The sequence below is a fragment of the Centruroides vittatus genome, unplaced genomic scaffold (genome assembly GCF_030686945.1).
Source record: "Centruroides vittatus isolate TY-2023 unplaced genomic scaffold, ASM3068694v2 scaffold_1444, whole genome shotgun sequence".
Classification (NCBI taxonomy): domain Eukaryota; kingdom Metazoa; phylum Arthropoda; class Arachnida; order Scorpiones; family Buthidae; genus Centruroides; species Centruroides vittatus.
The window spans coordinates 364,785-379,381 of NW_027122679.1; the positions used below are offsets into that span (position 1 = coordinate 364,785).

Here is a 14,597-nt window from a genome sequence, read left to right on the forward strand (position 1 = left end):
CAGCAAAAGAAGTGCAGATCACTGATAAATACTGTACTCATCATATGAAAGCTACTCAGGTAGACTATGATCTCTTAGTGAGATCTGGATTTACCATAACTTTCATTTAATAACTTCATGGAAAGATTTTGTTATACATGATGAAATTTTACAAAATATTACCTTCTTAATAAAGTGAAATTTACAAAAAATTAATATAATATTTATTTAATGTGGTAGTTGGGCAAAATAAGATTTTTACAATGTTGCTCAGTCTCAAAAAAATAACAAGTACTATTAACAAAAGTTAAAATTATTTTAGCATCATTTACTTCTTTAAAAATATCTTCTATAATTAATTTCTATTTCCTATAATTTTATTGTATGAATTACCAAATTTGTTAGCCATCCTTGGATTTCTTTTAAAAACTCTTCATCATCACTTCGTCTTCTTTGAAAACTAAATAAAACACTTATGCTTCTCTTCAAACATTCTATATTCTTTAGTTCCGAAAAATCTCTCTTATAATATCCTGCAAATATGGGTACCAAATATCAATTTTCAAATAATATTAAAATTTTAGTATTAAAAGTTAACAAAATTCAATACTAACATGAAAAGGTAAGATATCATCAAGCAAATGTAAAATAAAATAGTAAGTCATTTCAATAAATTACACTGAACTCATTAATTGAAACTTTAAAAGACATGGAGAACTTCCAATCATCAGAAATGTCTAATAAAGTAATAAAACATCGAGAAGCCCAACAACTTTTTATATGTAAGAAGAAAAACATTTATGTATTTATTGAATCTTCTTCTTCTTTGGCCTTAGTCCCACTTGACAGCAGGGTCGGCACTTATTGAATCATAAAAATTAAACATAAAATTTTTAATACAAACATATTTTACTAAGTTTAATAAAACAGAATGAAACATTATAAAATGATATTAGAGCTCCAGGATAATGATTAATAGTTTGGGAAGACACCATTATGAATTAAAGAGGAAAAAAATACACAATAAAATCAATAAAATATGGCTAGTAACAATAACTAGATCATTTAGTCAAGTTATCTTTCATATTTGTGTGTGAAGCCCACTATTTTCCCAAATTTTGTTTGTTTGTTACTAAATTATTATTAGCATTATTTTGTATAACTTTAATTTTAATCAACTTATTTTCAACTAATAATGTAATCTCTTTAAATAATAAGTTGGAAATTTTACTGTATTTTAAGTTATATATGTATTCCTTTTTTTGTTGTCTGTTTGTTTATCAAACAATTGTTAGTTACTAGCAAGATGCCCTTTGCACCCACACATTGTGTAGATGTGTGAATGTGATATCATTATTGTTGTTTACATTATCAAATAGTGTTATAAAAGAATTTTGCCTATTTTCCAAATTTTAGGGATCCACCCTTCTAAATTTTTTCAATACAGATTTAAAATAGTCAAGAAAAACAACTTAAAATTCAAAAAAAATTATTAGTTAATCGTCATTAACCTCACAACATTCAGAGGAAAAAACATATGGGATAACCGTCATTTTTTCCCTTTTCAACTAGTGTTAAATGACAGTTGTTATTTTATCCACATTACCTGAATACACATAATTCATACTAGACAAGCCAGAAGGACAACTAAAAATAACCAATCAAGCTTATCTCTAATTACATCAACTTCCTCTGGGATAAATGATTGGTCAGAAAAAAGAATAAAAAAAGGGGGAATGACTAGAAAGAGAAGGGGGAGAGAGGAGAGGAGAGTGAACACAACATCAAGAAATAGCCAACTCAGAGAGGAGAGAGTCAACACAACAGAAGAGAGTTACACCTAAAAAGTGTCAAATCCTGAGGGGACAGAGTCAGCACAAAGACAGATAGAAAAGGTGTAAAAGTAATAAAAGAAAAAGAAACAAAGAGAAAACAGATCTTTGAAGAAAAGGCAGCAACTATTTTCCTGGTATGTTGTGATTCGCAAAGTTTGGATTACCCCTGCTAGGTGCCCCTAGGTTTAATAGTACCTAAATAGGCTAAGTTCCGAGAATAGGCTGTATATATATATATACAGTAGAACGTTGATTATCCGAATCAATTGGGGACTGGAGTTGTTCGGAAAATTTATTATGTATGAAAAAATACATTATTAAAATAGTATATTAGTACATCCCAATAATAGTAGATTAATATATTCCATGTTGAAATTTTTCTCTGTTGCGTGTCACTTTGCATTGAATTTTAATCAATGTTAAGCCTAACAAAAATTTTATAATAATAATCATGGCTATTGTATCATTAAAAATTATTTCTTTATTTTGTATAAAATAAATATATTGAAAAATATAAAAACAAAAAAATTATACTTTGGAAGTTAATCTAGTATCAAAAATGTTCGATTCAGCACAACACATGTCCCGACACAGTCCAACTGGAAAGCTTTCGGATAATCGACGTTCTACTGTGTGTGTGTGTGTGTGTATAATGTATAATGTTATTGACTGACTTTGCCTTCAACTTTAATTTTAAACTTAATTTTAATGCTATGTTTTATTTTTGTAAATAATTTTCCCTTCTTATTTCTAAGTTGGTTTAGTTAATTTTACATTCATCCTCCTCCTCCTGAGAGGATCATTCCTGTACTTCAAAGTGACTGTTACCCTTGCACCTTACGTATTTCAATCTTATCTAGAATCTAAATTAGAAGTATGTTCTATAATACTCACCTGGTGGCAGGATCCCTATCCAAAATCAAATCTTGATTTTGACCACCCCTAATACCCCATATATGTAACAGGCATCCAATTGCATAGTGTAATTTAATAATTCAAAAAAATTTCAAATTAATCCAAATACAACAGTTGAACTTCCAACTCATATCCAATAAAAATTAAAATCAACTTGTAAGCAAAGTATTAGAAAAATTTATTATTATTAACCACTCTGCAGTGACCAACGGATATATTCGTCAAGGGCAATTGTGTGGCAGTGGTGAGGGACGGATATATCCATTAAATTCTTTTGAGGTATCACCAAAAACTAGTCAAAAGCTACCGTGAAAAAAAAAATTCACATAAAAAATGAATTATGTAAAAATGAAATTCTTTACTAAAATGAAATTTCTTTACTAGAAATAACTGTTTACAAAATCTTTTTCCAAAACGGTAATGAGAAAAAAAAGTGTGAAAAAATACTTTAAAAATTTTCCACGTTTATTCTCCACTACTTTGGGATAGCACCATACCTGACTATCCCACTGTTGAAAGGTTAATAAAAGATCTTTCAAAAACAAAAACTAAGTTTCGTTTAAATACTAAACTGTCATTTATCAGTTCGTATATTCAAGTTATAATATAAATTTTCAAAAATTATGTTTATGTAATTCAAATCTATAAAACATACCAGTTACTGGTTTCTGTGTAGAAATATCTTTAAATGCCGATAATGAACTTAATTCAAATAGAAGGTTTTCAATTTGCAACTTGAAATAATCAACAGCAAACAAATGGCACCAAAATTCAGATTTAATTTCATTTCTAATATCACTTAAATTCTTGCAAACATTTTTATGCATTTGCTCATTTAATTCAGCTACTTTGTAACTATATAGATAGGTGACCCGTTTCCTGTCTTCGCATCGCTCCTAAAAACAAATTTAAGAAACTATGCATCATTAAAAATATTAGAAAAATTTAAAAGTTGATTGATTTAAATTAAATATATTAATAATAAAATTAATAAAGCAGTGATAAAACTGGAAATTTTAAAATATTTAGCCAACTTTATTTCTAAAACAAATACCTCAAATTTTTCAGATGTAGCTTTTATATTCCAAACATTTTCTTTATCTTCAAAAAATTTATCCTGAAGACTTTTCAATTTTTCTTTTGACAGTTTTTTATTTTGTCTTGCATTTTGGTATTTCAAAATCAGCTTAAATAAATCATTATCTTCTACATTTTCTTCATTCTAAATAATAAAATTCATTGTGTTAATAGATATTAATATCCTACCTGATTACATGGCTAAATAAAATATATAAAATATTCATTAACTTAATATATTATTTATTTATTCGATATTTATATTCAATAAATTAAAATTTGAAATAATTTATCTCTTTTGCTTCTATTCCATTTTTTTTTTAAATCTCAATATATACAGTACAGTGGGTAATCAGTTAACAAACAAATCAGATAACAAACACTTTCATGAAAGATTTTTATGATCAGACAACAAACACATGTTCGGATAATGAACACTTCACTAAACAAACGTAAAAAAAACAGATGGAAAATAATGAATACCAATTGATTTTCCCTTGCTTCAGGTAATAATTCAAAACCTTTCGGAGCACGAGAGACGTCAACATTGACACTCAACCCCCGATCGGATAGTGTTTCTGCGAACTTCGAAACTCTCCATTGTAATTCCAGCTTTTTGTTTTCTTTTCTGACAAATAATTTTTTAGTCTTCATGAGACTGTCAGGCACTTGATAAGTTTTGCATGGATTTTTATTTTCTAAAGGTGAGAGTTTAGCTGTCCTGTCGAGTATTTGCTAACGTTTTAACACCAAAATTTAGAATTATATTTGGGCCTCACATTTACATAATTCTTTCATGCGCTAGTTGATTTCTGTTCTCTGAATTTTTGTGAATGCTTTTCCTGTTAATATTAAATCAATTTTATCTAATAATATTAAATCAAGAAATTAATTATCAATTTCTTTTTATTTCAAAAAGAAATTAATATTATTATGGAGCATAAAAAGAGTGGAGTGTCAAGAATCGTGCTCACCATAGAAACCAAGCAAGAGATGACAGCAAAAGTAGAGAGTGGGCAGATGATGTCTGATGTTGCTAGGCAGTATGGCTTGAACAGGTCTACAGTAGGCACAATCTTAGCTAAGAAAGGAATAATCAAGACTCAAGGAGCTAAAGGAGTAACGAAAATCACATTTGAGAAACAAAAATGTTCCATCCATAAAAAAATGGAGAGATTGCTTTTAATTTAAATAAAAGAAAGGGAAATGAAAAAAGATGTAACTAGTATGACTATCATTCAGGAGAAAGCTAGAGAAATTTTTGAAGAACTGAAGAAACAAACTCCACATTCGTCACGAGGAGATAGAATTCAAAGCTACCACTGGATGGTTTTCAAAGTTTAGGAGGAGAACTGGCATTAAAACATGTAGTCATTCATGGTGAGTCTGCTAGTGCAGACAAAGAAGAAGCTGAGAAATTCTGTCTCAAATTTGAGGAATTCATTAAAAAAGAAGGATATTGTCTGCAACAAATTTTCAATTGTGACGAAACTGGTTTATTTTGGAAGCACATGCCAAACCGTACGTATAATATGAAAGAAGAGAAAAATATTCCTGGGCATAAACTCATGAAAGAGCAATTGAAGTTACTTTTGGGAGCTAATGCTAGCGGTGATATGAAGCTTATCCCGCTTCTTGTCTATCGATCTGAGAACCCTAAAGCATTCAAAAAAAAATTCCATAATTAAAGAAAAACTGCCAATGATGAAGAGATCGAATAAAAGGGCATGGGTCACGCAGGCTCTTTTCAAAGAATGGCTGTTTGAAGATTGTGCTCCAAGCATCAAGGATTACCTTCAAACCAATAAACTGCCATTAAAAGCACTGTTGCTATTGGACAATGCACCAGGACACCCAAAAGATCTTGAAGATAATTTGCTGGAAGACTTTCTCTGCCTGACAGTTCAGTTTCTACCTCCGAATACCACTTTGTTGATTCTAACAATGGATCAAGAGGTTATTGCAGGTTTCAAGAAATTGTACATTCAAGCACTGTTTCATCAGTGGTTTGAAGCATGCCAGTTCTCCTCAACAATGACATTAAAAAGGTTTTGGAAAGAAAAATTTGATATTCTTGAAGCTATACGGCTCATTCAAAAGGCATGGCCAGAGTCACTCAACGACAGTTAAATTCCGCTTAGCAAAGCTGTGTCCCTCCTGCATTCAGGGAGAGAGATGATGTCCCTGAAATTATGGATGAGATTGTGACAACTGTAGAGATCTGGAATTGGAAGTGAATAAAGATGACATTGAAGAGCTCATAATGGAATCTGAAACTGATCTGACGACAGAAGAACTCCAAGAACACTTAAATGAAGAACACCAAGAAACTCAGCAAAATGTGTTTTCTTCTGAAAAAGAGGAAGATGAAAAAGGATCAATGCCAACATCTGCTATTAAAGATCTTTTGAAGAAGTGGGAGGATGTCAAAACAACTGTCATCCAAATGGCATCCAAACCAGAATGAGGTTAATAGGCTTGGGGATCTCTACGACAACAATGCAATTAATTACTTCCAAAAAATCCCGAAGAAGAGAGAAAAGCAATCAACATTAGATAGATTCTTTAACTCCTACAAACAGAAAAAACATGACTAATAAAAATACAAGACTGTGTATATATGTATTTTTATTATTACATATAAATAAATGTAGTAAGAAAGTATATACAGAAAAACCTCGCTTAACGAGCATAATTCGTTCCAGAGTCTTACTCGTAATGCGAAACACTCGTTAAGCGAAACAATTTTTCCCATAGAAATTAACGTAAAATACGATAGTGTGTTCCACGGTGAAAAAAATTCTCAAATGTTTTATGTATAACGTTTATTAAAAAAAACTGTACAATATACACTGTTAAGGAGCATTAATCATCATCATCTTTTCTTCTAATGTGGAACGAACCATCCTAGAATGAGAATTTAATTCGCAGAAACAAAAAAAAAAAAAAAAAAAAAAAAAATCACAGCTAATATGTTTGATAAACACTCCAAATGATATGCCAAATTCTTGGATTATGTAAAGGCTATAATTAAATATTTGAAATTAATTAATTTGACTTGAGGTAGGCAGTTACGTTTCCATCTTGTATTAAATTTAATAATTATAAATAATTAATTTTTAGTTCAGACATTTCTAAAATTTAATTTGGAATTGGTCATTAATTAAATTTAATGACCCAAGAATTTGGCATATCATTTGGTGTGTTTATTATATAACAGACTATGGTTGTTGATGTTTATAAGTAATGTGTGTGAATTCAAGTCTGGAAAAATATGTGATCGCAAGCGACAGTAAGATGCTAGCGGAACGAGTGCTAAACACAGACTGATGGAGCATGCCGCATGCGCACAATTCAGGACTTCCCCTCTCCTCATCACTCGTTATTCGAAACATCGCTCATTAAGCGAGGCAAATTTTTACAATTTGTTTTGCTCGTTACGTGAAATACTCGTTGTGCGAGGTGCTCGTTAAGCGAGGTTCCACTGTATTTTTTATTTTTTGGAGTTTCAAGAATGAATTACTCAAATTCCCATAAAACCTATGGTAAATCAATAATCAGTTAATGAACAATTCGGATAACAAACAAAGTCTTGGAACAGATTATGTACGTTAACCGATCACCCACTGTAATACCTCAGTTTTCATTGACTTTAGTTATTGTCGGTTTCAGTTTTCGTAGATTTTTTCACAAAAAATTTGTTTCAGAAAAATTTCATCAATTGCCTCAGATTTCATCAGCATGCTCAAGTGACCTCGCTGCTAATTTTGCAAAAACAAAGGGCAACCCACGCATTTTCCGGCTTAGTGTGGCGTTATTTCTCATTGTATGAGCATTACCGGATAGTGCTTCGTCCATCTCCCTGCTGCAAAGTGCCACCAGTCACTCCATCACCAATGAAATAAAAGATATCATCAATAACACTACCAACTGCTATTTCATTTATTGGACACGAGCCCACCAGGGCACGCCCAGTAATAAGCGTGCCAATGCCCTGGCAAAATCTGCGGGAGATGACACCGACCTCCTTATCTCTTATACTAAGCTAACTTCTAAAACCGTCAAGAACCTACTTTGAAAGGATTTTATTCTTTCCTGGCAGCAGGACTGGAACAATAATAACCATCATACCACATATAATTTCATTCCTCTCATTGAGCCTTTTATCTTTAGCAGGTGGTACAAACCTTGCCATCGTGCTAGTCAATTCCTTAGTAATCATGGCAGGTTCAACTCATACCTTACAAGGTTCACTAATGCATCCAATCCTAACTGCTCCCTGTGCGGTCTCAAAGACAGCAGTCGACACTACTTCTTCAACTGCCCGATGTTAGAACCAGAGAGGTTTCGCCTTAAGCTCACTATTGAGGCACATAGGGGAATATGGCCCACTGACTGTACAATAATCTTCGACTACTAGGACACTTATGATGCTTTCTTAGCACTCATCACTAAATACTTCGTACAAACCATGGTCAATGCCTACTCCTAGCCTCTTCTGCCCAAAGATCACCTTGTCTTCTCTGCCTCACCTCGTCCTATTCACGCCCTTCAGTGTGTGTCTTCAAATTTATGTCAGTTTACCTGATTGCTAAGACTTAATTTGTATTGGACTGTAAACTTGTTTGTCATTGCATGTATATACTGTAAATAAGAACTTGTAACTAATTCCTTTTATATTAATTGATTATTTGTACTGAATTAATTGTACCTGATATTTAATTTTTTTTTATTTTATCATCTCCTACTATCTATCTTATTCAATCATCAATTGTAAATATCTGTAACAAATTCCTGTTAATCCATTCTAATAATTGTAACCAATACTATTTATCTAGCATGTCATTATTTTCACTGTATCAAACTGGGTTATACCTATGTGGCACCCAGTATACGCTGTACCTAGTGTGTTGAATAAAATATATCTGTCTGTATCTGTATGAGCATTACCCTACAACTGCCCACCATTGGCCAACAGTTCCATTCCCTGAACACTGGGAGTTCGGTTGTGGGTTCATGCTGTGCCAGGACAGGCTGACCATGTGAAGTTTTCCGGGTTTTCTCCACATCTGTAATGCCTGAATAGGGGCCAGTTACCCTTAAATGGACCTCCCGGAAGGCATTATTCCCTGCGATACGACCATCATAAATGCATACAACTACTATTACATCACAATTACATCACACTTTACCACGAACTAGAAGCTCATGTCCAACCAGCTTCTACAAGACAAGACATTACCCTGCATGTCTAGCCAAACAACTCCATTGCTTTTATCTTTATGCTAATTAGTCTGTTATGTTAATTTCTTATTGCTTTTAGTATTTAACGCTATATTAATTCTCTATAAAATGTGTTTTTGGTATGTATTTTGGAGTGTCTAGAACGAATTAATTGGATTTACATTGATTCATATGAAAATAATTGCCTCGGTTTTTGTCGGTTTCGGATTTTACCAATTGTTTTTGGACGGATTATTGACGAAAACCGAGGTACCACTGTAATCGGTTCAAACACCATTCTTTTCTAGGAATTATCACATCCATAGACTCCAAAAATACTAACCAATCAACAACTTTATTTTACCCAGATGCATTTCAGAAATCACAATATTTCCCTCCTAGGTGGGTTTTCTTTCATATAAGCTAAATAAGGCACAAATACTTTTTCGATACTCTCACAATTTTTTAAAATAAAGTTGTTAATTGGCTGGTATTTTTGGAATCTGTGCATGTGATAACTCCTAGAAAATAATAGTGTTTGGACCAATTACATATTGAGAATTAAAATTTCAAATTTTCTATATATTAATCTAAATATTTTCAAGTATTTCTTTTGTCATATAAGAAAAGAATGAAAAAATTAAGATAAATATAATTAGTTTCATCATCAAATTCATTCTTTCATATTTTAATTTACAGCTCAACCATCATTAATCTGGTAATCTGGTTCTGTTACTAATCCAGCATAATTTTGGTTAGTGTAACTTCAAATTTTCTGGGTCACTACCAACCTGCCACTACAGTTTGGCTGTGCTAATTTGGTATCAATGATAAATATTAGTATTTGCTGTCAATGGTAAATAGCAACTCTCCACTAAGGATGGACAAGTCTGGTATTTTGCTACTTGAGTCCAGACTTGAGGCTCACGGAAGGACTTAATATACTCAAATCTTAAGGAAGTCAAGTCCCAGGCCATTCTTTTTCTAGAAATACAGAATTATATTTCTTACTATGACACAATACTAAATGTATTTCTAATTCTTATCTATGCTCATTGTAAGAAGTATGATTGAATCAATCAGGCTAAATTTGTCCGGGCCAAAGAATGGTGACATTCCTATCACGAGAATTTATAAGCTGAATTGAAATAGGTTTTTATATAAAAACAAACTTCTATTACAATGAATTAATTCAATTATTTGCTACTTCAAGTATTATATGATTATAAATGAACAATATACTAAAAATAGATTTTGATTTTGAATATAACTAAAGCAAGCATTTATTTTAGATGTATCATTATGATACCAAGCTGTCAAGTAAAATATTCATTAAAATTTGAAAATTCAGTCAGAAAAAATAATTAAAATTGAAATAATCTTAAAATAGTAATTTCAAGTAAAATCTACTAATCATAATTTTAAAATAAATTAAGATTCATTTTATACAAGTTGGACCAAATTAGTCATAAAAAAAGTGATTAATCATCTTCAATATTGGGTACGTTCGTTAAGTCAAACGAGTTAAACGCGTTAGTAACGAATCGTTCGAAAAGTAGTAGTCTCACTCAGTGCGCATGCTCCGCGGTGATGACGTATCGAACGAAACCCTAACAAAGCTCACGAAGGAAAGAGTTAGTTTACTTCGTTAAGAAAATGGCACCCGACAATATCGATGTTTCTAGATCTACTCGAGTGTTTAAATTGTGAATTAAAAGGTGAAATGATTGAAATAACTGTCCATCCGAAGCAACCTAAGAAAAATATTTTGGATAAGGCTACACTAGCAACATTCATATCTTCAATTTTAGAAACAGCCATTTAGTTATAACGAATCGTTCGAAAAATCTAACAAAACAAGAATAATGATGATGTCATTCTCGTTTAACTCGTTTGACTTAACAAACGTACCCATTATGATATGTCTGCTGTATAATTTTCAGCATTATTAAGGTTTCATAACTAACATTGTTTCAAAAATTCGAAGCTGCTTAACTAAATCTCAACAACAGAATTTCTAATGAATAAATATTTACGGATAGTCAAGTACAGAACGTGCATAGTTGAACAAAAATCAAATAATTGTTAGCTAAGCCAAACAAACAAGCGTATGTTCTGAACGTATTGTATCTTCATAATATAGTTAAAGCATTTTATTACAATAAATGAAATTTCTTCACTCTTAGGTTGAATTAGGTATAATCTAAATTTAATGCACTAATCTGGTAGTTTTCTTTAATTGATTTTTTTCTTAATCTGGCACCAAACTGTTGAATTCAATTTTAATAACATATACATCAACACAATACACTAGTATTACCAAACTATTTATTGGACTATATTAAAGCTAATAATAGATACAATGCAATTGGGCTAGAGGTAGATGGTTAAGACACCATCTCATGGAAAACTTACTGTAATAATCCTATATTATTAAGGACTAGTCTTAAAAATAGCCCAATAAAAACATCTGGTATATTGTTTGGTAATATGGCAGAATATGAATAATATTCTACATCCATACGTGTATTTTTCAATGTGAAACAATGTATATAGATCTGAAACAATGTAAAAATAGATAAACAGATGATATGAATACAAATGAAGAATTAGTGAAAAGTTAAAATACTTAATTTAATTAAACTATGATCATTAGTAAAATTAATGATAAATCTTTACCTTTTTATATTACTGTTTATCAAATAAAATATATTAACTCATGGTATGCCACGTGAGAAGTTACTAATCATGCTAGGCGGAGTCTTGAATGATCCCAATTTAAACGGTGTAATTTTGCAATATGGAGAGTTTTTTCTACTTACTATTTATGTAAAGCTTTAAAGAAATGTCTTCAACTGAAACATTTTTACTTTGTAAATGAAAGAATTTAATCAAAATTTTTGAAAGTTAGTACATTTAACAAATTAGAGGGTATACATTACGTCAAATCACTTTGGTACATAACAGGTGCAGAATATGGCTGATCACATGAACAAGGTTCAGGGAAAATTAAAACAATCCTGGAGAAATTTGTGGTAGAAAAACTATTATGACAATAGCTACAAAAAATGGAGTAGTCTAGGCTAAGTCTATAGACATTAACTGGGAAAATTTGCAAAACCGGATTTTATGTTTTAAAAGTGAAATTGGAATGTTGTTTACTTTGTTTCTGATCAGTTCAGTCACTCATTACATCACTGCCTATCTACACAGTTATGCACTTGTAGTAAGGATGAGTTAGTCTCAGTTACAGAACCACAGTTTTGATTTTTATGAAAAACCAAAACTGAAATAGAGCTTTAAGAACCAAAAAAGAAAATGAGCTTTATTTCAAAACTCTAACACTATTTAATGGGTGAAATTTTAATTAAAATGAAATGTTCACTTGTTTCCCACATGGAAATTTTTACAAGTTAATAAACTGTTTAAAAATTATCTGAATTCTCTTAATTAAATAGCTAAATAGAAGTTTCTTCATCATTTTATAAATATTATCTTTTGTTATTTTTCATATTTTTTAATAGATTTACTTTAAAATAAAAAAATATTAATGTTGAAATATATTATAAAACACCATAAAAATATGATTGCATTTTAAAAATAATTATTATAATTATAATAATGAAAGAGTCAGTCAAAACCTATAAAAAAATTGATTCATTTCTTAAATAATTTTTCAGAAAAAATTGTATGTCACATGTCATAAATAATTTTTGCATTTTTTAATGTCAAAACAACCATTAGTTGCGCCCAGTGCTAAAAACAATCATTCATAGCATCAACAGCAATTTTATTTCCTTTAATCGACGTATGTAGGCTGTTTTTTTTCAACCTCCGATGGTCCATAAAACAAAGACAAGTGTAAATAACAAAATCAATTTATTACCATAAGTTAGATACAAACATGGTTACTTTTCAACATAATCACTGTGAAGATTGAAGCATTTGTCTATCTGTGGACAAGCTTTGAAATCCCCTCTTCATAGAATGTTGTTGCCAATGCCTTAATGTTGTTTTGAAAATCGTCATTAGTCTCAAACCTCTACCTTAACGTCATAGTGGTGTTTTTAGTTCAGGAAAGAGATGGAAGTCGCTCGGCACTAAATCAGAGCTATACACTGTGTTTAAAAATTCCAAGCTAGGTGGAAGTCTGAAAGGTGACAGTCTTCACACTTTTAATGTGTGAAGACTGTTTCTATGATTTTCAAAACAACATTAAGGCATTGGCAGCAACATTCTATGAAAAGGGGATTTCAAAGCTCATTCACAGATAGACAAATGCCTCAATCTTCACAGTGATTATGTTGAAAAGTAACAATGTTTGTACCTAACTTATGGTAATAAATTCATTTTGTTATTTACACTTGTCTTTGTTTTATGGACCATTGGAGGTTAAAAAAAACCAAGTTTATGATTATACTAGCAGATGAGCCCAGCATTGCTCGAGCAAAAACTAACAGCAGCAAAGATTAAGATTATTAGATTATTTCATACTTCTAACCCTTCTACTATATTATATTATAGTATTTTTATTTATGTAACTACAAAGGTTATATTACATAAGAGTTTATAACACCAAGTGTCAATCTAACACATTTTAAAAATTCTTTAAACTGTGTTAGATTGGTCACTCGATGTGATAAACTCTTACGTAAGATTAATCTTTATAGTTATATAGCCAATCTTACCAGTTTTCACTGGGTGCAAGAATTAGGTCCCCCTACTTCCAAGACTAATTAGAGAACTTTTAGATGGATCTAAAAATATGTTCAATTTCCCGCAAAAATGCAAAAACCAATCTAAAATAGTACAGTAGAAGCAGAGTTCTTCAGGGTAATCCTTAACCCTCTCCCTCTCCCCATGGAGATTTCCAAAAATTCCTTCTTAGTATGCATTCTCGTGGCATACCATGTACCAAATTTCAACTTTCATCTCCTAACCATTTGGGCTCTGTGCTTATTATCATCATCATCATTATTATTATTAACCCATTTTGATTATATTATAAGATATGCTATCTTATGATGGCATGTGCTTAAATCAAAGCATTCTTTCAACTAAAAACATTTTTACATTAATTTACCAGTTTAGTGCTGCACACCAAATTATATGGTAGGTCTATTTAATTATTAGTAAAAATTTAATTTGAATTTTCCAAACTATATTATAATAATTATTAAGTGGTTTTTAAATTGTTTTATTTTGTGTGCAATAATTTTCAAGGAAACTATGTTTGGAGGAAATTTTGGGTACTGGAAATATTCTGCACACCTGTATAATAATACTGTTATAAAACAAATACTAGTGGGATCAGTGTTGTTTGTTTACAAATGTGGCATTTAAATCAAAAATTTGCTGTATGAAAACTCAGGTAGCATGAAAGATAACCAAAACTCTTTATGGCTGCAAATATCTTTTAAAAAAAAACAGATAGATTTTATTAAATAACCATAGCTAGATGTAAATACCAATAAACCAGCAAAAAATAAAAATAATAAAATGAAAATAAATGTTTTCTTCCATTTTAAATAGTCATCTTCCAGTTCAAAGAATGCAGATATAAACGAA

At 30.8% G+C, this 14,597-nt stretch overlaps 1 protein-coding gene across 1 annotated transcript in view; it reads right to left on the minus strand.

Annotated features, from left to right (window-relative positions):
* The window catches only part of Epg5 (ectopic P-granules autophagy protein 5), a 123,087-nt gene that overhangs the window by 100,183 nt on the left and 8,307 nt on the right, over positions 1-14,597 (minus strand). The window contains exons 3-5 of the mRNA XM_067284658.1: positions 3,784-3,951; positions 3,385-3,625; positions 373-512 (exon numbers count right to left, since the gene is read on the minus strand). Of these exons, the coding sequence (XP_067140759.1) occupies positions 373-512; positions 3,385-3,625; positions 3,784-3,951 (549 nt within the window). The remainder of the gene's footprint in view (positions 1-372; positions 513-3,384; positions 3,626-3,783; positions 3,952-14,597) is intronic.